Source organism: Heteronotia binoei, chromosome 9 (genome assembly GCF_032191835.1).
Source record: "Heteronotia binoei isolate CCM8104 ecotype False Entrance Well chromosome 9, APGP_CSIRO_Hbin_v1, whole genome shotgun sequence".
NCBI classification, from domain to species: domain Eukaryota; kingdom Metazoa; phylum Chordata; class Lepidosauria; order Squamata; family Gekkonidae; genus Heteronotia; species Heteronotia binoei.
The window spans coordinates 22,644,685-22,668,745 of NC_083231.1; the positions used below are offsets into that span (position 1 = coordinate 22,644,685).

The following is a 24,061-nucleotide window of genomic DNA, read 5'->3' on the forward strand; positions in this document are numbered from 1 at the left end:
TTGGGCTTCTGTAAATTTTGCTTCTTGAGAACTTGCTTTGTTCAACAAATGTTAAGAATTGGCTGTGTTTTGTAAGAGGGCAGTATTACCACCACCATCCTGCACTTCCAGTGGCACATTATTTAGTTTCATTTGTTTTGTAAATTCATTGTTTTAGTTTCATTTCATTTATTTATTGTTGCAACTCACCTGAGCCTTGCTCTACAGTGGAGGGTGGGCTAGAAATCAAATAAAATAGATTTTTATTCTTGTGGGAGTCATTTCCCCAGAAATTGAGGCAAAAATCAAATCTTTTAATGACGTACCCTTCCATAATATTTTCTTCCACTTTAACCCCTCACCCTGGAGCTGCTTTAAGCATTCTGAACAGTTACCAGTAGATGTCAGTCTACACAGCCTCTTAATGGAGAACATGCATTTTTTTATATTTGTTGTGTTCCTTAAAAGCTTAAAGATTTAATTTGAGTTAGTTGCCAGAGTCATACCTATTTGGCTCTTACAAAGAATAATCTACTCTGCCTATCTTTGCAAAAGCTTTTTTGGGGTGCCGTAGAAGTCTGCTAATACTGTGTTCAGTTAAAGCAAGTCTGTATTAATGATACATTTTGCTTCTTTTGGCGGGCTTTCAAGTCCCCCCCCCCCAAAAAGAGAGAGACCACTGAACTTCGTAGTTCCAAAGAAAAAAAGGATTTTTTGCGAACAACAAATTTTACATAAAAACAAAACTGTTTGATATGCCACTCTTAAATGAAAAATGTCTGTTTTAAAAGAACTTGGGTGGCATTTGAAACTATATTGTGATTTTACAGAAATTGCTGTTGATAAAACCTGTAGTGGGATGTTTCGTAATGCAGTTGGTGCTGGGGTGAGAGCATTCCTACGCTTGGGAACACAGAGTGGGAGGAAACTTGAAGTAACAAATTCACATATTTCATTATATGTGTGTCCTGGATGAGACAATTAAATGTGTGTTGATTTCAGCTTCTTTGGTGCTAGTCACGCAATATGCTTTAACTTCTGTAATCTGCAGTATGCTGTTGTCCTTTGTTTACTAGGCTAAATGACATTGCATTTTCCTCCTTAATTCCTGAATGGAAAATTTGCAGTATCCTCAGTAAAATGAATATAGTTGCAGTTCCCCTCTAAAGTGTACAATCAGCACAATGCTGGCAAGTCAAACTATAGATAAGGAACATTGCTTTATCAGCACAAAGATCTAGATTTTAGCAGGTGAAGCTCAGCTGGTTACAGTTCAGTACCGTTTTATAGAGCCCTTTTCAGCAGATGGCATACAGTAATCTGTAATTATAATCAGTATAATACGTCTTTTAGCTCTCTGCATCTGAAATGGAGGGGTAAGGTTAGAATGACAGAGACAGGATTAAAATAATATCCTCTAAAAGCAAAATTATGCAAGTTTTATAATTAAACATATTCTAATGGATAATGTAGATGGCACAACGTAACAGAAGTGAACCAGCACAATGCCTTTTGAATTGATACGTGCTTGATGGAACACTGACACAACCACAGTAATTTTTTTCCCAGTGAAAATGAAGGGTGGGCTTGGGTTGGAGCAGGAGACAGGAAAGGAGCAGTGGTTTAGTGGTAGAGCATGTACTGTGCACGCAGAGCATAACTGGCATCTCCTGCTAAAGAATCATGTAGCAGGTGCAGGAAAAGGCCTTTCTTGGCCTGCAATCTTGGAGGGCCACATCTCTTAAAAGAATAACAGTCCAGATGCATGGTATGCCTTGTTCCTCTAATGTAATACGTAGTTCCTTACCTACATATTACATTAGAGGAACAAGACATACCATGCATCTGGACTGTTATTCTCTTAAGAAATGTGGCCCTCCAAGACTGCAGGCCAGGAAAGGCCCTGTGGTGCAGAGTGGTAAAGCTGCAGTACTGCAGTCTGAGCTCTCTGCTCCCGACCTGAGTTTGATCCCAGAGGAAGCTGAGTTCAGGTAGCCAGCTCAAGGTTGACTCAGCCTTCTATCCTTCCGAGGTCGGTAAAATGAGTACCCAGCTTGCTGGGGGGAAAGTGTAGGTGACCAGGGAAGGCAATGGCAAACCACCCCATAAAAAGTCTGTGAAAACGTCGTGATGCGATGTCACCCCAGAGTCGGAAATGACTGGTGCTTGCACAGGGGGACTGCCTTTACCTTTTAGTTCCTTACCATCTGTATACAAAACTATATTACACGATGGCATGTGAAAAATTCATCCTCATTGGTGGAAAGTGCTGTCAAGTTGCAACCCCCTTTATAGCAGAGGTGGTTTTCTACTTACTGTCTTTGCAGTGCAACGTCACACTTTTTTTGGTGATAGATAGATAGATAGATAGATAGATAGATAGATAGATAGATAGATAGATAGATAGATAGATAGATAGATAGATAATTTTATTTGTATCCCGCCCTCCCCGCCGGAGCAGGCTCAGGGCGGCTAACAGCATTATATAAAAAACAAAGTTACATCCAGCATTTAAAATTCTAATAAGTTTAAAATTAATCAATTAATTAAATTAAATTAATAAAAGTGCTATTGCTATTCGTTCTTTTGTGGTGGCGGTTATCCTTAGCAGCTTCTTTCTTCAGCGAAGGCCAGTCGGAAGAGGAAGGTCTTGCAGGCCCTGCGGAATTGTTCAAGGTCCCGCAGGGCCCGCATTTCTAGCCCGCATTTCTGGTGCTCTTCTAGCCAATTACTAACCAGGGCCACCCTACTTAGCTTGTGAGATCTGACAAGATCAGGAGAGCCTGGGCCATATGTGCTCACTGGGAGCCCTGTATTACAGTAGATGCTCTACTTTCAGTACTTAAAATTTGCTATATTGGGTTTATTGGTAGCCAGTGCTTTTTTTGAGCAGGAATGCACAGGAACACAGTTCCGACTGGCTTGGCACCAAAGGGTGTGACCTAATATGCAAATGAGTTCCTGCTGGGCTTTTTATACAAAAAAGCCCTGTGTGAAACAATGGGGATGTCAGGCCTGATATGCAAATGCATTCCTGCTGGGCTTTTTATACAAAAAAAGCCCTGTTTGTAGCTGAATTCCAAAGGACATCTTGCATTTTTTTTTTTTAAAGAGAGGTGAGAACTGACGGGAGTATAGAACCAATTTTTTTTGGGGGGGGGGGCGGAATCTGGAAGTCCAATGACTGCCAAGAAACTAGTATTTGTGATATCATGTGTAGTCATAACTGTGCCATGCGCTTGCAACAAATTGTGATCTTTCAACAGTTAACCCAGAGGAAACTGGAGCTGGTTGACTGGCTTTTAAAAAAACAAAACAAGACCACAATTTGACATAAATTGCATTGTAGAACTTAACTGTTTGCTATATTAGTGTACTTGTTCTTTTTTTAAACTGAAAATATAAAGGTTTCTTATAAACAGTATGTGTCTTTTATAATATAAACATAAATATCTCTTAAATATACTGCTGGAGCTGATTTCCTTAAAGTAGGGAATTGGAAGGCTGTATCAACTTTGTTGGTTGCACACAGTCTCAGTAGACTTTTCAGAATCCTGTTTTTTTCCCTCAGGTAACACTTTTAACAGGACCTGTCCCTGGAGGTCCCTTCTCACTCTATGATTCTGTGATTCTAATAACATCAGCTATACAACCAGGGCTCCAATCCTGTATCACCAAGTTACTGCTGTTATGAATATTGTCATCTTGTTTTTATTATTGAATGCTGGCACTTTTCTCATGAACTGCTGAGGAGGGATTGCATAATAAAAGATTCTGTGTATGTTCCGCAGTGGTTCTAAGTAGCTAGCACAAAAAGTAACACATGATTATGACCTTGCATACCTAGAGGACCCAGTAGAATAGAGGCATGGGTTTCAGAATTTAGAATGAAACAAACTTTGTTCTTTCAATCAGTTGCACATTTGTTTTCTGCAAACATGATGATAGTAGGTGAACCAGCACAAGATGCTTGTAAGCGCCGAGACTACTTAACTGTTCGGTTTGATTAAAGTGAAATACTTGGATGTGATAGAAACTGTGGTTTAAATGCTTATGGGAGACATTTAAACAATTATCTTTTATAGAAATGTGTGTTAACATGGATCGATAGGTGCAAAGCTAAAGGCAATATAAGTTTATGGATAGAGAAGTAGTGTGTATCTCTGCAATCTGAATGGGTAGAATGTGCATATTGCTTTAATGAAAATTGTTGTTTTGTGTGAATTTCAGCGATAATCACAGAATTCTAAACCTTTGGCCAAATATGGAGCCTTGTCTTCAGAAATAAGTACTTCAGATACAAGTACTGAATATCTATCAATGTTGTGCATTTTAAAGATGGCAAGCATACTTCAGGAATGTAAATTCTGTGTTTGATTAACCATGCAAAAACATCAGTGGTTGCAAGTAGCCAGCGCAAGTATTAAAATGTGAGTTATTTCTTAGCTAAAACCGTTCGTCTTTCTGTGTAACGGTGCACATCCTGAGCTTCAGCTTGGCCAGTGAACCCAGCAGTCATAAATCCAGGTAGATGATCTATGGTTAAAATTGTGGTAAGGTGTGTTTTTGTGTGTGAAACAGTGAGATCCATTTGTTGTGGGTTCTGTTTGCTAGTGCATCTGTATGGTGAGCATGTGATGATTAGAAAAGCTGTAGTCATCTCTCTTGGCTTGACTTCGCGAACGAAGATTTAAGAAAGGTGCAGTAGTCCACGTCTGCGGCAGGCTCTCTGGTGGCTGACAAGACCAATGCGGGACAGGCAGATCCGGCCACAGTGGCTGCAGGGAAAAGTCTGATTTGGGGTTGGTGCTGTAGCAGTACGATTCTTCCTCAATCTCCTTTTGTCCTCAAGACCAGCTATGCGTGCGTTCTCAAAGGAAGAGACAGCCTGGTGGATGGTGTGCCTCCATGCTTTGCAATCTGAGGCTAGGTCAGACCACTGGTGATGGTTAATGCAACAGGTACCAAGGGATTTCTTCAAGGAGTCCTTGTACCTCTTCTTTGGTGTCCCTCTATTTCGATGGCCGGTGGAAAGTTCACCATACAGGGCAATCTTGGGAAGGCGGTGGTTTTCCATCCTGGAGATATGCCCTGCCCAGCGCAGCTGCGTCTTCAACAGCAATGCCTCGATGCTTGTAACCTCCGCCCGCTTGAGGACTTCAGTGTTGGTCACAAAGTCACTCCAGTGGATGTTGAGGATGGTGCGAAGGCAGCGCTGATGAAAAGCGCTCAAGGAGTTGCAGGTGATGATGGTATAAAACCCACGATTCGGAGCCGTAGATGAGTGTTGTCATCACAACCGCTTTGTAGACATTGATCTTTGTGCCTTTTTTCAGATGCTTGTTGCTCCACACTCTTTTATGCAGTCGGCCAAATGCACGGTTTGCCTTTGCCAGCCTATTGTCAATCTCCTTGTCGATCTTGGCGTCTGAGGAGATGATGCACCCCAGGTAGATCAGTCATAAGAATAAGGGAATACACTCATTTTTATTGTTCACATATTGCTGTTAATGTAGCACCCTCACATTGCAAGTTAAGCTTGCAATGGTTTCCTGCTTGGCAGACATGCAAATATGGCTAAGAATTACAAGTTTAGTTACACAAGAGAAGTGTGATCAAAGGCTGCTAATATAGTATGTTTTGTAGAGGGTTATGGCCAGCACTTGTGGACTGCACATCTATCAAATGGCAACTTGTATGTGTTATATGGAGCCTTCAAGAGCAAATACTGTTTGTATCCAGCCATGCAGTACTGAAGATTTAAAGTTACTTCACTGGATGTGACAATTTCCCCCTTCCTTTTATAGACCCCTGCTTTGCCATTCCTGGGAGATAAGGGATGTGCATGAGTTTTGTAAGAGCAAACTTATGGGGGGGGGGGTTAGCATTGAAGGCGTATTTCCGTATAAAATTATTTTTATACATTTTTAAAAATAAAATTGGATTGCAAATTCATTGACAAGGTAATTCTGCTTGTTGCTGCTGCAGATGAGACAATGAAAATGTTAAGTAACTTATCAGCTACTTGCCTTGTTAGGTAGTAGGGATTAATAAGGAAAGTTATTATAAAAAATCTAGTAGCTCATTGACATGCTGGATTTTTATTCTTCATCAGGCTGATTATAGCTATTTTTAGATCCAAATAGGCAGCCGTGTTGGTCTGAAGTAGCAGAACAAAATAGGAGTTGGTCTTAAAGGTGCAATTGACTCCTGTTTTGTTCTGTTGCTAAAATTTAACATTTTTATTTGTGTATTCGCAACTGTCTTGTGCATTCCTGTAGAAAGGTGACCTGGGAATAAGGGCTTTGTCTGTTTCTTATGCATAAATGTAGCATCTCTGGGGAACCACCAGCAACTTCTGCTTCTTTAGTATAGACTGTAACTTGAAATTGTTCACTGTCATTCCTTTTGAAGCAAATAAAAGATTCAGGAACTGTTTTTAAACTTAAAAGTTGTCTCACTGAACTGATCCTGAGCAACACGTCGTACTGGAAGCTCTGGTAACTATGTTTATAGGGCCAGTAAACGAACGTATGAGTGATAACTGTTATCTGTGAAAGCAGCAGCTGCTTTGCTGGTGTTTGAGCACCACCCAGGTTTGGTATGACATCACTATGTAAAGTAGGTACAAACAAGCCAGTTTTAATGTCTCTTCAAGGAAGTATGCACAAGTACCTGGACATAACATTTGTGGCAGCTTAGCTGACAGCTTAATCAGAGTTGGAGAAAATATAGAACTCAACATGGATTTTCTCAAAAAAGTTGTGCCTTCCGTCATGTCAGGAGATGTAGTTCTGGATGTTGGGAATACTATCCGTGAAAGTTCTCCAAAACTACTGAAAATGAAGCGTGTGAGCCTGTTTTCATTAGGACAGACTATAGATGAAGACAGTATTGGTCGCCTGAACACTAATTACAGTATGTATCTTTGTTTCTTAATTTTTGGAAGTTTTGAGACAAGTCTACATTTTGGAATAATGAAGTCTCTGCTGAGACTTCCCTAGCTAGGCCATGAAAATATGGGGTGCTGCAAACAGTCCTCTGGTTCTGTATGTGGAGATGTGTGTACTGTAGAAGGGTAAGTTAGTTTAAAGTACAGTTGAGATCCATTAAGATCGAAAAATCTTGTTCTTAGTTCAAAGTATGTGCATCCATTTGGTGTGGCAACAATGAAAAACAGTTTGCATAATATCCTTTAGAACTTTTTTGGGAACTGAGAGAGTTTTATCTACTGCGCTGTAGTTGAGCAACATCTTTTACTGTGTTAGCTAATATGGAACACAGTCAGTTGTCTTTACTGAAGAGCAGTAAGTTGAGCTCTTTAATGTCTACCAGTGCTTAGCTGTTGAGTTTTCCTGGCATCTTATGCTCAAGGCATGAAGTTGTTCAGATTAAGAAATCTTAAAATGTTGTGAAACACATGATATTTAGCACTTTAGAATGTTAGTGCATCACATAATATCTTAATAATTTTTATGTCATCCCAGTAAGGAAGGGCAATATAATTCCTGTAATGGGAATTAAGCCTGAGAGTGTCTATGGTAGAAGTAAGAGTAGAACAGGTGGGTTCCAGTTTACAATTCAGCTAATATAAGAAAATGAACACTTCGCATTTCAGGTTAAATGGTCAACATATGTGTTGTGAGTGAAAGAAGCAGCATAATTGAACTGACTGGTAGAACAATTTTTGTGAGGGCAACCACTTAATATTTTGTCTCTCAGATGTCCTTCAGATGTTACGACAAAATTGTAGCTTCACGTAGTCAAAAAGTGTTTAATTTGGACAACCTCATCAAGGGTTCCAAAAACAATTTAGTGTGAGGTTCACTGATAGATTAAGCAAGAACAAAAACTAAACACTGAACACATTTACTTATATTTGATTATGAATCTTAACTGTTGTTTATCTCTAAACTTTGAAGAAGCACTGGTGTGATATACTTTGGGACACAATTAGACTTCAAATGGCAATCTTAAGCAGTGAAAGTGAGAGAGAGGCCTTTGACATTTGTATTGGATATATTCTAGCTGGTTAAACAGTTGAGATAGCAGGCATGTGAGGTCTCTAATTCTGCAAATGGAGATTAATTCTGTATTTGAACTGTTTAAACATTGCCAACTGCCTGTGACATTAGAAATGTCCTCAAATCAGTTTTGTATTGCTGTGTGAGGTAGCATTTTACAAAATGCAGATTTATCGCCTCCTAGAATCATGCTTTTTACAATTGAAGACAGCAGCTGAATCCTCTTTAAATTATCTGCTTATTTCTATTTTTGTATCCTGATAATGGAATGAAGTGCTCTTATAGCACACAGCAGAGATCTGCAACATTGCCAGTGGGATGTCAGTAGAAGGCAGAGGATTTCCAGTGCAGGTAAAATGGGATACACAACGCTGCAGAATGGGTTTGTTGTTGCAAAAGGTAGTTGTAGTTGTGACAGTACCAGTAATTAAGTTGTGTAAAGTTGGTGTCCATTTGTGTAACCCTTTGACTAGTAGTTCTGTGTATGAACAGCAATGGGTATTTGCTACTGGTTTTGCATAGGTTTATAAACTGTTCCTATTGAATTAATTGAAAGAATGATTTGTTTGATATTAGTTAAAAAGATTTGGTTGCCATTAGTAAAAGTAAAGTCCCCAATAAAGGTATTTTATGTCAGACTGATAGCTGCTGTAGCCAGAACAAGAAAACCTAGTGGCAAGACTCAACAAATCTATTGCGGCATAAACTTCTGTGAACCAGAGCCCACTTTGTATGTGTTTCATTATGGTAATTTTGACTTTCATGGAACAGAAGGTAGTGTGGTACCTTTAGTTCAAATTTTGCAGAAGTGTGTTTCATTTTTAAAAAGAATGTTAGCCTTCAAGTATGTTATGGGAGGTTTTCTTTCACGCCTATTAAATTAATACAGCTTCTGTAAGGACAGATAAGCATTGTGAAATGTGAAGCAAATGTGATTGTACACACATGTGCACCCCATGTCTTATTATAGCAACTGTTCGTTAATGACCTTAAATTTGTATAAGCAATTTCAGCATTGACTTAAAAAAATCCAGGGCTATCCTAGTGTACATAAATAACAAGTGCCATGGAAACCTTGAGCATGGCGACTCTCTAGTTTGCAGATTCATTTTAAATAGCTTCATGTAAGCCACAGTTTGAATTCAGCTAACTAACATGAGCTCTGGTAGTGCAATGTAGCTTCCCAGCTTCCACCATACTTCTGCAGTCCCAGAGGCTCCCCTCATGCAATTCTTGAGGATGGGTAGACCAACTTCCCAGCTTCCACCATACTTCTGCAGTCCCAGAGGCTCCCCTCATGCAATTCTTGAGGATGGGTAGACCAACTTCCCAACTTCCACCATACTTCTGCAGTCCCAGAGGCTCCCCTCATGCAATTCTTGAGGATGGGTAGACCACTAAGAATAGAGGGGTATAGTGAGAAGGAAAGATCTACAGGGTATATCCCTTGGATCTGAACCATTAATAGCACTTTCTTCCACCATTGACACACAAGGCACCATTGACACACAAGGAACATAGCAAGCCTTTTGCACTAGGGAGGAAAATCCATGTAATGAAGAAAAGCCACTCCTATCAGCAGAAGAGGTTGCAGGATCCAGCCCATGGGAATCCCCTTTCCCTTGCATGAGCTGTACAAGAGCAGGAATGGATGAACACCTGAGAAAAACAGAGAAAATTTCTTTCAGCATTCTAAAATGTAGTGCAGTGGTTGCTTACATAGGAAACAGTAGTTGGGGCTACTGGTAACTTATATAGCTAAGCAGATGCAAATCTGAATTTGTGTGATCTTTTGGAAAGGAAGTTGAAGGATGTAGAGAATCATGTCTTCATATATTATTATTACAGGGATTAGCTTTGACCGTTCTCATTGCACTGTACTCAGTATTGTTATTTCACCTAGTTTCTTCTCAAGTGTGAGAAGGCAGAGGTTATTGAGACCAATACACCTCTATATTATGTCTCAGTTTATGAGTTTACTGAGTGGACTTTGATAACATTAATAATTTTAATTTTCCAGAAGTGCTGTTACAGGTCATTTCTATAACAGTAGTAGTCTTATTACTTAGTAATGAGCAGATTCACACTCCGGTCCTTCTCTTGTTGTGTCAGTGCTGACACGGAAACTTCTTTCATTCTTGAGTTTAATGTACTGATATTACTAGAGTAAAATGGGATCCAGCCACAGGCAAGCAGCGACACTGTGGATGGTTGAAAATAATATTAATGAATTAGAATTAATGTTGGTAGTATTAGAAAGCTTTTTGTTACCATATGACGTGAGAACCAAGATTTGCTTGAAAGGACAGCTAAAGAAACAAATGTAAACTTGCAGCTATGGTAGTATCAGAGTTAGAATTTCTAGAAATGGATAGTATGCAAATTTCAAAATAAGATCAACATTATTTTACTGTGATTTAACTCAGATTGCATAGATGTTCTTTTTCTTTGCTGGCTGGTTTGCTCGAGTTAAAAGAACATAAAAATACCTCATGAATATTTCAGAAAGCAAAGAAACAGGCAGGTTTAGTTATACTTACCACAGTATCTTATAAACTGTTTCTGTTAAGAGCCAAGAACATACCAACAAATTGTGCACGTGAACTTGTCTATATATATTTAAAATATTGCTAGCTTTCTTTTATTACAATGCTTCTTATCTAAGAGAACACATAAATCATTGGACTTAGGTACTGTCATCTTTGGGTACCAAAATGATCATGTGATCAAGAAGACCGCATACAATATACAGCTTTATAACAGGAGTTGGGCACAGACCCATCTCTGGCTGTCCTCAACCAGGGCCAGGGCCTGGACCTTTCCAGCCCTGGCCCAAGCCTGGTGGAACTCTGTCTGGTGACATCTATGCCCTGCAGGCCCTGGTACATTTCTACAGGGGGCCTCAAGACAGAGATGTTCCACCAGGCCTTTGGTTGAGGACAGCAGCGGTTCACCATGAAGTCTGGCCTCCATCTGTTGCTCTTCCCCCTTCTCCATGGGGAGGGTGCTAACTGACATCAGATGCCCTTGGGTTAACCTATTGTTTGTCTGTATTTTAATTGTTTTGCTGAATTGGTTTAAACTGTCTTATTTATTGATATGCTGTTATATTTTCTACTTCACCCTGAGCTCTTTGGGGGGGCAGTTTATAAACTGAATAAACCGAATCAAACCATTTCTCAGTTGTTCCTGATTTGAAGCAGAGGAAATCCTATGGTTACAAAACCCATATTTTATGACTGGATGCAGAGAGGCTAGATCTATGAGCAAAAAGTGCTTCCATGTACATATGAAAAGATACCTCCCCCCCCCTTCTGGCTGTGTTCCTTCATGCTGCCTCAGAGATATTTTCATCTTCACGAGCAAATGTCTAGATTCCTGCAAGGCTTCGTGGCATGCCAGAAAGCACAGTGCACACACATATGATCCTTAGGCTATGATCTGATATTTAGGGGAAAAAAACCTTTATAGTTTCTTCATTAAGCTGACCATAAAACTTCCAGACTAATTCTCCCTCAGCTCTTGAACTCTCTTTCCCCACTCTAGGTATCTCGGCGACCTCTTTCCCTCTCCTTCCCCACTTCACACACAGCAGAAATAGTCACCAGAGGCTGACTCAGGGATGTCAACCTTGCAGCCTGTGGGCCAGATCAGAGCCCTGGAGGGCTCCTATCAGGCCCACAAGCAACTCACTGTTGCCTCTTTCCTTCTCCTGCTTTCTTCTGTGTCACAGCTTGCTTTGCCAGGCTTTCTCAATCAATCTACAGAGCAAAGCCTCCATTTTCTTCATTAGCTGACCAGCACATCTACCCATGGTCTACCCATGAAGTAACTTATGTAGAAAAGCCTGCAGTGCCCAGTCATTTCATGTTTTCCTCTTAGGTTCAAAGCATTGACCATGAGATTTCTGTAATAAATGTCAGTTAATCAAAAGCAGGTTTGCAGCTTACAGATATGCACCTGAACAACACCTGGACAGCATATTCAAGATTGATACAGCACAGACATCATCTCCAGATTTGATGCAATAATTCAGAGCAAGAGGTGTCAGTTATCAGAGACTGTTAAATAAACAAAAAAGTGCTAATGCAGGGGTCCCCAACCCCTGGGCCGTGCACCAGTACCAGTCCGTGTCCTGTTAGCAACCAAGCCATGAACTGTATAATTATTTCATTATATATTACAATGCGGTAATAATAATAATAACAAGAAGATGATGATGATATTGGATTTATATCCCGCCCTCCACTCCGAAGAGTCTCAGAGCGGCTCACAATCTCCTTTCCCTTCCTCCCCCACAACAGACACCCTGTGAGGTGAGTGGGGCTGAGAGGGCTCTCACAGCAGCTGCCCTTTTCAAGGACAACCTCTGCTAGAGCTCTGGCTGACCCAAGGCCATTCCAACAGGTGCAAGTGGAGGAGTGGGGAATCAAACCCGATTCTCCCAGATAAGAATCCACACACTTAACCACTACACCAAGACGACATTGGTTTTATATCTTGCCCTCCACTCTGAATTTCAGAGTCTCAGAGCGGCTCACAATCTCCGGTTTGGTGTAGTGGTGAAGTGCGCGGACTCTTATCTGGGAGAACCGGGTTTGATTCCCCACTCCTCCACTTGCACCTGCTGAGATGGCCTTGGGTCAGCCATAGCTCTGGCAGAGGTTGTCCTTGAAAGGGCAGCTGCTGTGAGAGCCCTCTCCAGCCCCACCCACCTCACAGGGTGTCTGTTGTGGGGGAGGAAGGTAAAGGAGATTGTGAGCCGCTCTGAGACTCTGAGTGGAGGGCGGGATATAAATCCAATATCTTCTTCTTCTTCTTCTCTCCCACAACAGACACAGGGTGTGGATGGGGCTGAAAGAGCTCTCCCTGGAAGCTACCTTTTCAAGAACAACTCTGTGAGAGCTATGGCTGACCCAAGGCCATTCCATCAGCTGCAAGTGGAGGAGTGGGGAACCAAACTCAATTCTTTCAGATAAGAGTCCACACACTTAACCACCACACCAAACTAATAGAAATAAAACAAAATAGGAGTCAATTGCACTTTTAAGACCAACTTAGTTTTATTCAGAACGTAAGCTTTCGTCTGCATGCACACTTCTTCAGACGAAGAATGAGGTACAGTAAGCAGAGTCGCATATAGCTTGTAGGGTTTGGAACAAAGTGGTACAGAGTTAAAAACCAATAGCAGAATAGTAAAATTAACGAATTCAGGTAGCCAGCTCAAATCTGGGTTGCGTTAGCGTGGGAAACCATAAAACAGTAACATGTCAGAATGTGGGAATTCCTGTTAATTATTCTACTGCTAATAAACCTGGGTCAAAAAGAAGGCATTTCTTTCCCAGTAGTTTTTCATGTCCAACTGATTTACCTTTTAACATGTAACATAAATATATACATCATTCTAGTTTGCCATTAGGAAAAAATACATTAAAATATAGTGGAAAATGGGTTTAGTATATAGAAACATATATATATATATATATATATATATATATATATATATATATATATATATATATATAATAGAAATAAAGTTCACAATAGTATCATCCCCAAACCATCCCCCCCACCCAGTCCATGGAAAAATTGTCTTCCACAAAACCAGTCCCTGGTGCCCAAAAAGTTGGGGACCGCTGTGCTAATGTATCAGCATGTTTTATTGAAAGGGTTTTTTTTTTAAATCTTCAGTTGTGTTTGTCTGTGTCCTTTATAAAGTTTATATATCTGCTACCTGGCATTACATTTTATGATGCACTTGACCCGGCTTGAGAAGGACTCATTTATGTCAGATCCATCCCTCATAACAAATGAGTTCAACACCCCTGGGCTGACTGATGTCCCTGTGCTATGCATGCTTACGTGAGGGTAAGCCTGCATTAAGTTTCTGCTTGACCTCTGGGAGCACATGTGGCTCTTGAGCCACAGTTTGACCACCCCTAATCTAGTCTATGAGGTTTACTCCCAGGATTGTATTTATAATCCACTTGGAGTCTCAACTGGGTGAATAAGGCTGCAGTCATATGGTTACTTCCCTGGGAGTAAGCCACATAACATGGGATTGACTTTTAAGCAGACCTGCTCAGGATTGCTCCCAAAGACATACATGTTTGTTAGGCCACTGAAGAATGACTAGATCAGAATGAAGAATTAGCATACCAAAATGGCAGCTTTAAATGGTGAATCTGACATAAGAATATGTTATGCAATATAAACTCATTTGTATTATAAAGCAACAGCTAATGCAAATTTTATAGAGCCCCGTGCCGCAGAGTGGTACAGCTACAGTAATGCAGTGCTAAGCTCTGCTCACAACCTGAGTTCTATCCCAGTGGAAGCTGGGTTCAGGTAGCCAGCTCAAAGTTGACTCAGCCTTCCATCCTTCCGAGGTCGGTAAAATGAGTACCCAGCTTGCTGGGGGGAAAGTGTAGATGTCTGGGGAAGGCAATGGCAAACCACCCCGTAAAAAAGTCTGCCGCGAAAACATTGTGATGCAACATCATTCCAGAGTCAGAAACGATTGGTGCTTGCACAGGGGACTACCTTTTTTTAAAATGCAAATTTTAGAAATCTCCATTGATGAACTGACGAATTCTATGCTAGAACAAAGATTGCAGCGGCACCAGTAGTTGCCTTATTTTAATGTGCCAGTTTCCCCTCTCATTTTGGTAGATAGCTTTGTTTCAATAACAAGCAGGAAAAACTGTTGCGTAAATTTTCCCCAAGGGTTACGCAGTTAAATATATGATGGGGAAGTCTTCAGCTGCTTCTCCTTGTGAGTAGGCTGGGGTGAGCTGAAAGGACTGCTACGATAGCTCTTAACTAGAGTTGACCTAAAGCAGTCATCACCACTTCTCTCTGATCCTGTGTTTGAGTTAGTTGATTCTGAGTCATGTGCGCCTGTACCCCTAGCCATGTTTCCAGCAAGCTATAAAGGATGCTTGGGGAGGAACTGTACTTTTTTTTTTTTTTTGCTGTCAGCACATAATTCTATTGTTGTGGAAGCCTCCTTTTAAGAGGGTAAGCAAAGGACTGTAAACTCAATGCCATTGTCTTAAAATTCTAATAATTGATGTTATGCGTTTAGGACTATTAGTAATTATGCTGCTTACATTGCATGTTACTACTGTGTCTTATGGGACACATTGCCATGGTTACATCACTTTCCTCAGATCAGAAAAGCTCTATTCCAAAGTGATGCTTAGGTTCACAAAACATTAATACCTCTTGCTACATTGCAGATTGTGATTCAAAGATAATGGCTGGTGTGGTTGTTAGGAGGGCCGGATCTGACATAAATGGGACTTTGTGGGGCCGAGTCATGCGTGTCCTAAAATGCAATGCTAGAGAGAGGAGATGTACACTTTATAAAGAACACAGGCAAACACAATTAAAGATATTTTTTAACTTAACATACAAACATGCTTAAAACTCTTGCAAAATTTTGTTTAAAACAGAAAGGTAGGGGAATAGTGGGATTTTGCAATGCAGTTTTAAAAATAAAACGTCAAGGAAAAGCACAAGGATCACACACACACACACACACACAAAACTAAACTAAAAAAAAATCACTCGGCCTGGGAAAACATGAAATGGCAAGGCATTGCAAGCTTCCTTCCCCCCTGCCCCCCGGTCTACTCAGATCAGCAATGGCTCTCCAGTGTAATATCCCCCTTTAGCTGTGGGTTCCCAAGTTAGAATACTCACTAAGCACTAGTTCTCACTCCATTTGAGAAGAGACAAAGCTGACTCAAAGCATCGACATTTGATTTGCAAGGACACAACTCCAGGAGCTTCAGCTGGCCGTAGGAACGCTGGGAAGTTAAACTTCTCAATTGAAACAAAGTTGCAAGAAAAATGTGGAGTGGATTTCCCATTCCAGTCTGCTCTGCCTATAGGCCTCAGTGGGAAATCCATTCCACATTTTTGTTGCAGCTTCACTTCTGCTTTAGCCTCTGCAAAGAGAAGACAGAAGGAGCTGGGATTGTTGGAAGCCTCCGAGCTTTGCAGGGTGAGGACAGGAGGGGGGGAGAAGAGAGCCCCGTGGACCTGATTGAAGCCCTCCAGGGGCCAGTTTGGCCTGCAGGCCGCAAGTTTGACACCCCTGGTCTAAGTAGTCCTTCCTAAAACTGCAGTCAGCGTCTCAGTGACCAAGTTTACCCATGCTTCTAAATAGAATCTGTGACTCACAAAAGATGCTGTCACATTCCCCTGGCAAGAAGCATTTGTATCAGCGGAAAAGCATCGCCTCAGATCGCTGGGTCCTCCCAGTAATGAAAATAGCCTATGCTATTACAGCTCATGCAACTCTTTCATAGTATTTATTCCATGCCAGTTCTTTTGGAAGAAGTGAATGGGTTTTTTCATTTTAAAAATGCTGTAAAGCTGGTGCACCATACTCAGAGACATGCAGATATTTATGATAAAACACTTTTCAGTCTCTGAGAAGAAGGATGGGGACATGTGACCAATTTTAGATCTACGAGGGCTGAACAGTTTTATTACCGCCAAAAGTTTTAGGATGGATTAGGTCCGGGTGGGCTGATGGCCTGCTCCCTGCTAGGTTCAGTTCAGCCCAAAGAGCTGGAGGCACAGAGAAAGAGACACGCAGCCCTGTAAAGCCAAGGACACACCCAGCCTGTCTTTCAATGTGCTCAGCTTGGGCTCACTCAGCATGGCAAGGGAGGCACCCATGTGGTCTGGCAAGGGAGGGGCCCAGTCGAGTCTTACCCTGACCCTGCTGGGCATGTCCTCCTTGGGGCTGCCTGGGCAAGCTCTTCTTTCTCCTTTGGGGGGACTTTGTAGGGATCTTCTCCCAGTCTGTCCTCGTTTGGGTTCCTACCAAGGATAAAAGTGGAATAAGAAATATGCTAAATAAATAAAAGCAGGCCTCAGATTCAGCAGGAGCTGAACCTTTTGGATTAGGAGAGCGGGCAGCCAGCCAGCTACCAGAAGGTAGGACCAGAACCAATGGGTTGAAATTAAGTTAAAAAAGTTTCCGGCTCAACATTAGGAAGTCCATGCCACCCTTTCTCCACTTCTTATCTGATTTTGGGTGGCAGGTGGCTTGCTGGCCTTTTCACTGCGGGGGGAAGTGCTCAGGAGAGCCCCAGGTAAGCAAGGCCTGCTTGGGCAGGCTGGATCTCTAGCCATCCCTAGCAGGCCTCACTCGCCCAAAGCTCACTTTTCTTGTGTTGGGGCGCTTTTCGCTGGTGGGTGGCGGTGGCATATGCTACTGAGTTATGCTAATGAGCTCCACCATCTATTTTTCTACAAAACGACCCCTGAATAAAAGTAATTTAGTACTGGCCACAGACATTGTTCATCCCTCTATCTTGACTTTTCAATAAATGCTCACATTTTACCAATGTGTTACTCTTGTATCCTTACCCTAGACAACTGGTTTCATACATTTTATACTGTGCTACTTTGTCACTGCCAATTCCCCTTATGGTTACAGGTAAATTTAGCACTTGGGATCTGATAGACTTCTGGACCTGATTGGTCATGACTGTAGAGGCAGAGTTTTTATGGTTTTTTAAAGCTTGTATTTTAGCTGGTTTATATTGCAATTTTATTCTTGTTTTAATTGTCTACTCTTTTGATGGAATGCCCCCTGAGCCTGTTTTGAAGGAATGGTGAGATATAAAATAAATAAATAAATGTCAACAAAACACTCCCGTGTTTCTAAATGCAGTCACTTAATGACATATGCTTTGAGCTATAGTATCAATACTATTAACTCTTTTGGGCTATTGGCTTCACATCTATGCATGTGGTTTAGCAGTTTCATCACTGAGTCTATTTAACAGTCATTTCATGTGGTGAATCTGTGTTTTCAACCCCTAATAAAAGAGCATAAAGGCTTGCTTAGATTTACGTACCTGTTAAAACAGAACCCTGTCCTTCTCAGAAGAGGCTGAGGTACCTGAAGTTACCTTTTGGATGCTAGAGCTATTACCCAAAGTATATTTTGAAATGTCCAAACAGTTCTTTGAGTGAGCATGAATAAACATTAAGCAAAAAAGCTTACCCGTATTCACAAACCACTTCAAATTTATACTTGTGTTTTCCCATAGTTAATCGGAAATCCCTTTTGAACCCAAGGCAACATGTAATCTTTGGCTGCGATCCATCAAGACTGACATTATAGTAACTTCTGTATTAGCAAGAAGAGCAAGTGATATCTCTGTATTGCAATCAAACCTGTCTTATCTTTCCATTCTGCCAAGGAAAGCATGAAACTGGACTCTACCCTTTCCTAAAGTGGTCTCCCTTTTACATATGAGTCAGGGTCTGGTACATCTAGGGTACTTTCCTGCTGCTCCTGAAAACGGAAGAGTTGCTACTGATGATAAAAGATGTGCTCTAGCTTTTCAGGTGCACTGAGCTGCTTCATCTATTTGTCACGGGGGAGCTCAGAAGAGTTATAAAGTTCCAACACAGTGTTTAAAAAAGTGTTCAAATATGTTAAATCGTGGCCTGACCTGGATTGCCCATGCAAGCTTGATCTGTCAGATCTCGGAAGCTAAGCAGGGTCGACTCTGGCAAGTACTTGGATGGAAGACCTCCAAGGAATACCGGGAGGCAGGGGCAGGCTTTATTCATCCACCTCCCTGAATATCTTCCAGGCTCCCTGTAGGGGGTCAGTCACCAGAGGTTGCCATGACTTCCAGGTGCAACCACAGGTACACATAAATACAAAAAAGGTCACTTTTATCTGGAGTTAGAGTACCCAGCTTGCTGGGGGTAAAGTGTAGATGTCTGGGGAAGGCAATGGCAAACCACCCTGTAAAAAGTCTGCCATGACAACGTCATGATGCGATATCACCCCAGACTTGGAAACGACTGGAGCTTGCTCAGGGGACTACCTTTACCTTTTTACAATAACAATGAATTATGTTTGTTGTGGATAAGTGGAACACTTCAATTTCTCTGTGTGTGTGTGCATATGTGTGTGCCTTAAATGAGCCCTGTTTTTTAGAAAATGAGGCATTAGAGACTTGAGAGTCAAGAAAAATATTACACTTGAGTAATTTTAGAAAGCTAATAGCTACAATAACATTGCGCCCCCCCCCCCAAAAAATTTTTTTTTCACAGGCATGCTGAGAAGTTGCTGTTTATTGGCTGCTCTCTGTGCATTCCTAAACAGAGTTATCCCATGCTAAACCATTTGACTACAGTGGGCTTAGAATTGTGTAACTCTGTTTAGGATTGTGCTGTATACGAGGTTAATGCTTATGTTCAAAAGATAAGTAAAACAATCGCAATTCTGCTATTGGAATTTAGTACCCAGTGACACACAAATGCTATGCAGTTTATTTAGATTCTTTTGTTATCTGTTTTTTTTTCTTCTAGCAACAATTAGAGTTACTGCAATATATTGCAGTCTGAAGTTCCAAACTCTTACCTTTGTGTGTGTACTAAAAACAAGGTGGCTGACCAAAAGCTGCAAACTGAATTGCTTTTCTTCTCATTTTTTCTCTTACATTGGCTTGATCTGTGCCAACTTCAGGAAATGTAAAGATGCCCTTCAGGGTATTCATGACAAACATATAAGCTTTATTTCCCTCACTGGAGAGTTCATCTGCATTCAGCAGCATTTCTACTATAGTTGTGCGTCACTCGGAGACTGCATGGTAATGAAGTACCGATGCTGTGGGCCAAAACTCTGTTGCCTGAGAGCAAAAAGGGGATGACCGTTAGACAAGCCATACCAACAGAATTGTAGCTGCTGCAGCAGCAGCTCTCTGAAGCATCATGTTGAGCCTACAGGATTCTGTGCTTTTTGAAATTAGCATCAAATCCTTGCTAAAGTCATGGAGCAGCAGCTGTAAGTATATTATCGTGACTGAGACAGCCACATCATGGGTGTTCCTCCATGCATGCTAATTCTTGAACGTTAAGCTTTTGAAAGGCAGACTATTTTGTTTAAGATAAAAGGGAGATACAGATAAGCAAAGGGAACTACAATATCTGCTTCCTGGTTCCCATGTAAGAAAATACTTTCATAAAATCTTGAGTTATTACATGTGTGTATGTGGTTTTTGGCAGAGTTCCTTGCAGAAGGAGAGATGACAGTTTAGATTCCAAGCTCTGCAGAGGATCTTACCAGTACTATTCCATAGTTCTCTCCAGCACAAAATATTCTTTAGAAGCAAAATCAATTGTCTGCAGATCATAAATAATGGATATAGCAGAAGTAGCCTTTCTGTATATTAAAATGCTGATGTTTGGACTGCTAAAACTATATAATATACCTGCAGTAAACTAAATACAAAAGGTTTTTCATTTAGATGCATGTCAGCTCGTTGCTGTGTCTTGAGATTCTTTATATCAAGGGATCGAATAAATTGTTTGTTGGCTACAAGTCTTATCCTGAACTCTCACTGTGGGGCAGGCCCCCTTGAGGACGTAGACAATTGATGGGGAGTGAGTCATAAGACTGCTGGCATGGATATAAATGTGGTCCTACCACCTCTACTAGCCAAGACCTGAGTAGATTGAATGCCTCTCACAGAGGACATGTACTAACATACACTGGTTTTGTAGGATGACTGTATCTTCTCTGCCCTACTATCCCAGTGTGATTTTGAAAAGTTGCCGTTTCACTGTTTTCTTGTGCAAACAGTTTTAAAGGGGGTTGGATTTTTTAAATATTATTGTTGGGATTAATACCCCCCCCCCCTCAATGGAACTTCATACATAATCTTATGTAAACTACTTCATCCAATGATTTTTGCATTCTTGCATGTGAAGTAAACAGTTGATAGTAACACTAAAAAAGAGAAAGTTTAGCGGGGGGAGGGGGGAGAAGAGTTCATAAAGTTTGAGAAACTTTGCTTTAACTTGCCCAGTTTGCATGACAGTAATATGGATGACAATAATATAGAAATCTCATACCAGCATTTGTTTCTGTGATAGGATATAGGCACTTCTCAAGTAACCTATTACATTGCAGTGTCTTCCTCTAGAAGATGAGGCATTTTAAAACTCTTTCCATTTGTTTATATTCAGCTGTGTTAAGGCTTCCGTTAATTTGTTTTTTAAATGTGCTGAGCTTCTGCTGGAGCATCTTTTCAGACTCTTAAGAGGCATTTCACTGTTCGGTGTTAAAGCAGCAGAGCAATTTTCAGGAGCTCTGCAGACAAATAGTTTTTCAAAAGACATTCAGTGTGTTCATGTGGTTCCATTCTGTCAGTTTTGCTTGCTGGATCTTGTCTAGTAATTATTAAGAATGGTAATGTTGCCTCCTGAAACTTCTGTTTCTTACTCAGTAACTAATATTAACTGGCCATTTGTTTGCTACAGATATAGTGTACTCTAGTGGTCAATGTTGTAAGCAGAAGGTCCCAGGTTCAATCTCCCAGCATCTCCAACTAAAAAGGGTCCAGGCAAGTAGGTGTGAAAAACCTCACCTTGAAACCCTGGAGAGCCACTGCCAGTCTGAGGAGACAATACTGATTTTGGTGGACCGTGGGTCTGATTCAGTATAAGGCAGCTTCATGTGTTCGAGTGACTTTGGAGACCCAGGTTCACATCTCCACTCAGCTGTGGAGCTTGCTGGGTGACCTCGGGCCAGTCACACCCTCCCAGCCTAGCGTTTTTCACAGGATTGTGAGGGTAAATTGGAGGAAGGGCAGGATAGAAATGTTTGAAATATTTCAGTTTAAGGCATTTCCCATTGATTGCATAATCTGATAATTTATTATAACTTATTTTAATTATGTGCTACAGTAGTTGGTTTTTGAGAGCTGCATAGCCAGTGAACTCCCAAAGTACTTATCTGACAAACTAAAACGAATATATTTGACATATTCAGTAGGGATATGGGGGGAAAAACCCTGGTATTTTTTGGGTTCGGGTATATTATGCAGAGTGGTAAAGCTGCAGTACTGCAGTCGGAGCCCTTTGCTCACGACCTGAGTTTGATCCCAGCGACAGCTGGTTCAGGTAGTCGGCTCCAGGTCAATTCAGCCTTCCATCCTTCCGAGGTCGGTAAAATGAGTACCCAGCTTGCTGGGGGGGGGGGAAGTGTAGATGACTGGGGAAGGCAATGGCAAACCACCCCATAAGAAGTCTGCTGTGAAAACGTTGTGAAAGCAATGTCACCCCAGAGTCGAAAATGACTGGTACTTGCACAGGGGACTACCTTTACTTTTTTCTTTTTTACATTGAACACACACACAAAGTCAGTGTTTCCCCATATTCCTGGTAAATATTCAGGTTTGTGGAATTTTTTCAGCTCCATTATGGTTGATGGTCCTGATAGGATATAATGGAGAATTGATCTGAGGGTATCTTGGGCTCTGTTGAGGCTGTTTTTTTTGAAGTAGAGGCAACAAATTTGCAGCCTAGCTGCTGGTGCGTCTCCTCAACTCCCCTTCCAAATTTCAAAAAGTTGGACCAGAGGGTCCAATGCACCATCCTCCATTGTTCACAGTGGTGGGGGAGAAAGGCATTTAAAGGAAATGTGGTCCCTTTAAATGCCTTTTGCAAGCCACGGCTAAACTCCAAAGTCATTAAAAGAGCCTGTGGTCTCTTTAAATGCCTTATCCAAGCCACAGTTTCACCTGAAATGTATTTAAAGGGACTGCAGTCTCTTAAAACACCCTTTAAGACCAGCTGTTCAGTGGCCTTGAAAAATCCTGAATATTTTTGGGATTTTCCAGGCCCAGTTGTACCGAATAGCTGGATAAATACCCCAGCTGATATCCACCTGAGAAAATCCCTGAAAAAATACTGATAAAGCATTTTGTAGGTTTCCCCCTGCTAAGATAAACCAAATGCACACTCCTAGTATTCAATGATTATATATGTTTAAATGGTTGAACATATATACTCAGCAAGACTGCTTCATCCAGTTTTTTGAAAGGCTTGCTTAGTTGGCAGAATGTTGTTGCAGTGCTGGCTGGGGCTTGATTGCAGTTGCACTTTTTTCTTTCACTAGCAACAATGAAGTGACATTCATATGGCCTAGATTCGGGATTTTGTCTCTGTGCCAGCAGTTGAGGCATTCTTTTTGCACTGAGTCAGGAACATTCTGTTAAACCAGCTGTGTAGTGAGGATGGATAGCAGATAAGCTGTCCTTATTTCATTCATACTTTTCTCAAAGGATGGCATCGTACTGGTTTGTTCTGGCTAGTGTATTAACAGATGTCACTCTTAATTTCCCCAACTGTGTAACTGTCAGACTTTGTTCAGTTTTGCCTGTATCAATCTATCTGTGGTTGTGTGATTGTCCTTCCATTGTCCCAAAAGTCTATATCAACTTACTCTGTATCATTAAAGTGTACCTTGACATGGACAAATTTATGTAGGCTTAGAAGAGCAAAAGTTTGCATTCTTGGGCAGCTGCATTTGTAAAACTACTCCTTTTAATGCATTGTAACTTAATTAATTTGAGCAATACATTCTGACTCCAAGTTGTTTCTTCTTGAAATGAGCTATAAACCATGGTGTTGGTTTCAAGGAATTTCTATCACCCAGTCCCATTAATTGATAGCTGCTCTTAGCAGCAAATCTATTTTTTTTTTCTTTGCCAGTTGATGGTGCTGGCTGCTTTTTCACTTAGATCAGCTCGATATGATGGTGTTGACTCCCTTGAAGCACATCGGGCAGTCAGTGGAGCAGATTATGGATGTCTTCAGTATCTGAAAGACAGATGCTGGCTGTCAGAGCTATAGGAAAATTTACCTCCAAGGGCAAAGATGTTGGTGATCGTGTTGGTTAGAGGTCATACAAAGTAATTCGTGGTTTTTCACTTTTCTTTCCTCCTTTCTAGAAGTGTTGACTACTTGTGATGTTTTCAACTGACTATTTTAGGCTCTGGAAAAACAATTCAATTGTATAACCATATTTTCCATACCCCTGAGGAGCCATGATCAGCAAATATACACGTGCAATCTGGGCAGTGTTTTTCAAAAACTCATACTTTCCCCACTTCAAAACTTGCTTTGATTTTTTTCTAATTTAATTATTTGTATACTGCTTCTCTCCCCAATGTGGACACAAGTGTCCTACAAGTTCAAAAATACAATAGAAAGAGATGAAACAA

The 24,061-nt window shown here is 41.0% G+C and overlaps 1 protein-coding gene across 8 annotated transcripts in view; it reads left to right on the forward strand.

The window, feature by feature from the left end:
* The first annotated feature begins 6,639 nt into the window (after positions 1 to 6,639).
* Positions 6,640 to 24,061, forward strand: part of FRYL (FRY like transcription coactivator) — a 133,577-nt gene continuing 116,155 nt past the window's right edge. For 5 of the 8 annotated variants that reach the window (XM_060246283.1, XM_060246285.1, XM_060246284.1 and 2 more), the window contains exon 1: positions 6,640 to 6,897. In XM_060246283.1, coding sequence (XP_060102266.1) covers positions 6,723 to 6,897 — 175 coding nt within the window. In that variant the 5' untranslated portion in view covers positions 6,640 to 6,722. Of the gene's footprint in view, positions 6,898 to 19,721; positions 19,837 to 24,061 lie in introns of those variants that run through there. The other 3 variants (XM_060246288.1, XM_060246289.1, XM_060246290.1) reach the window with 2 other exon arrangements.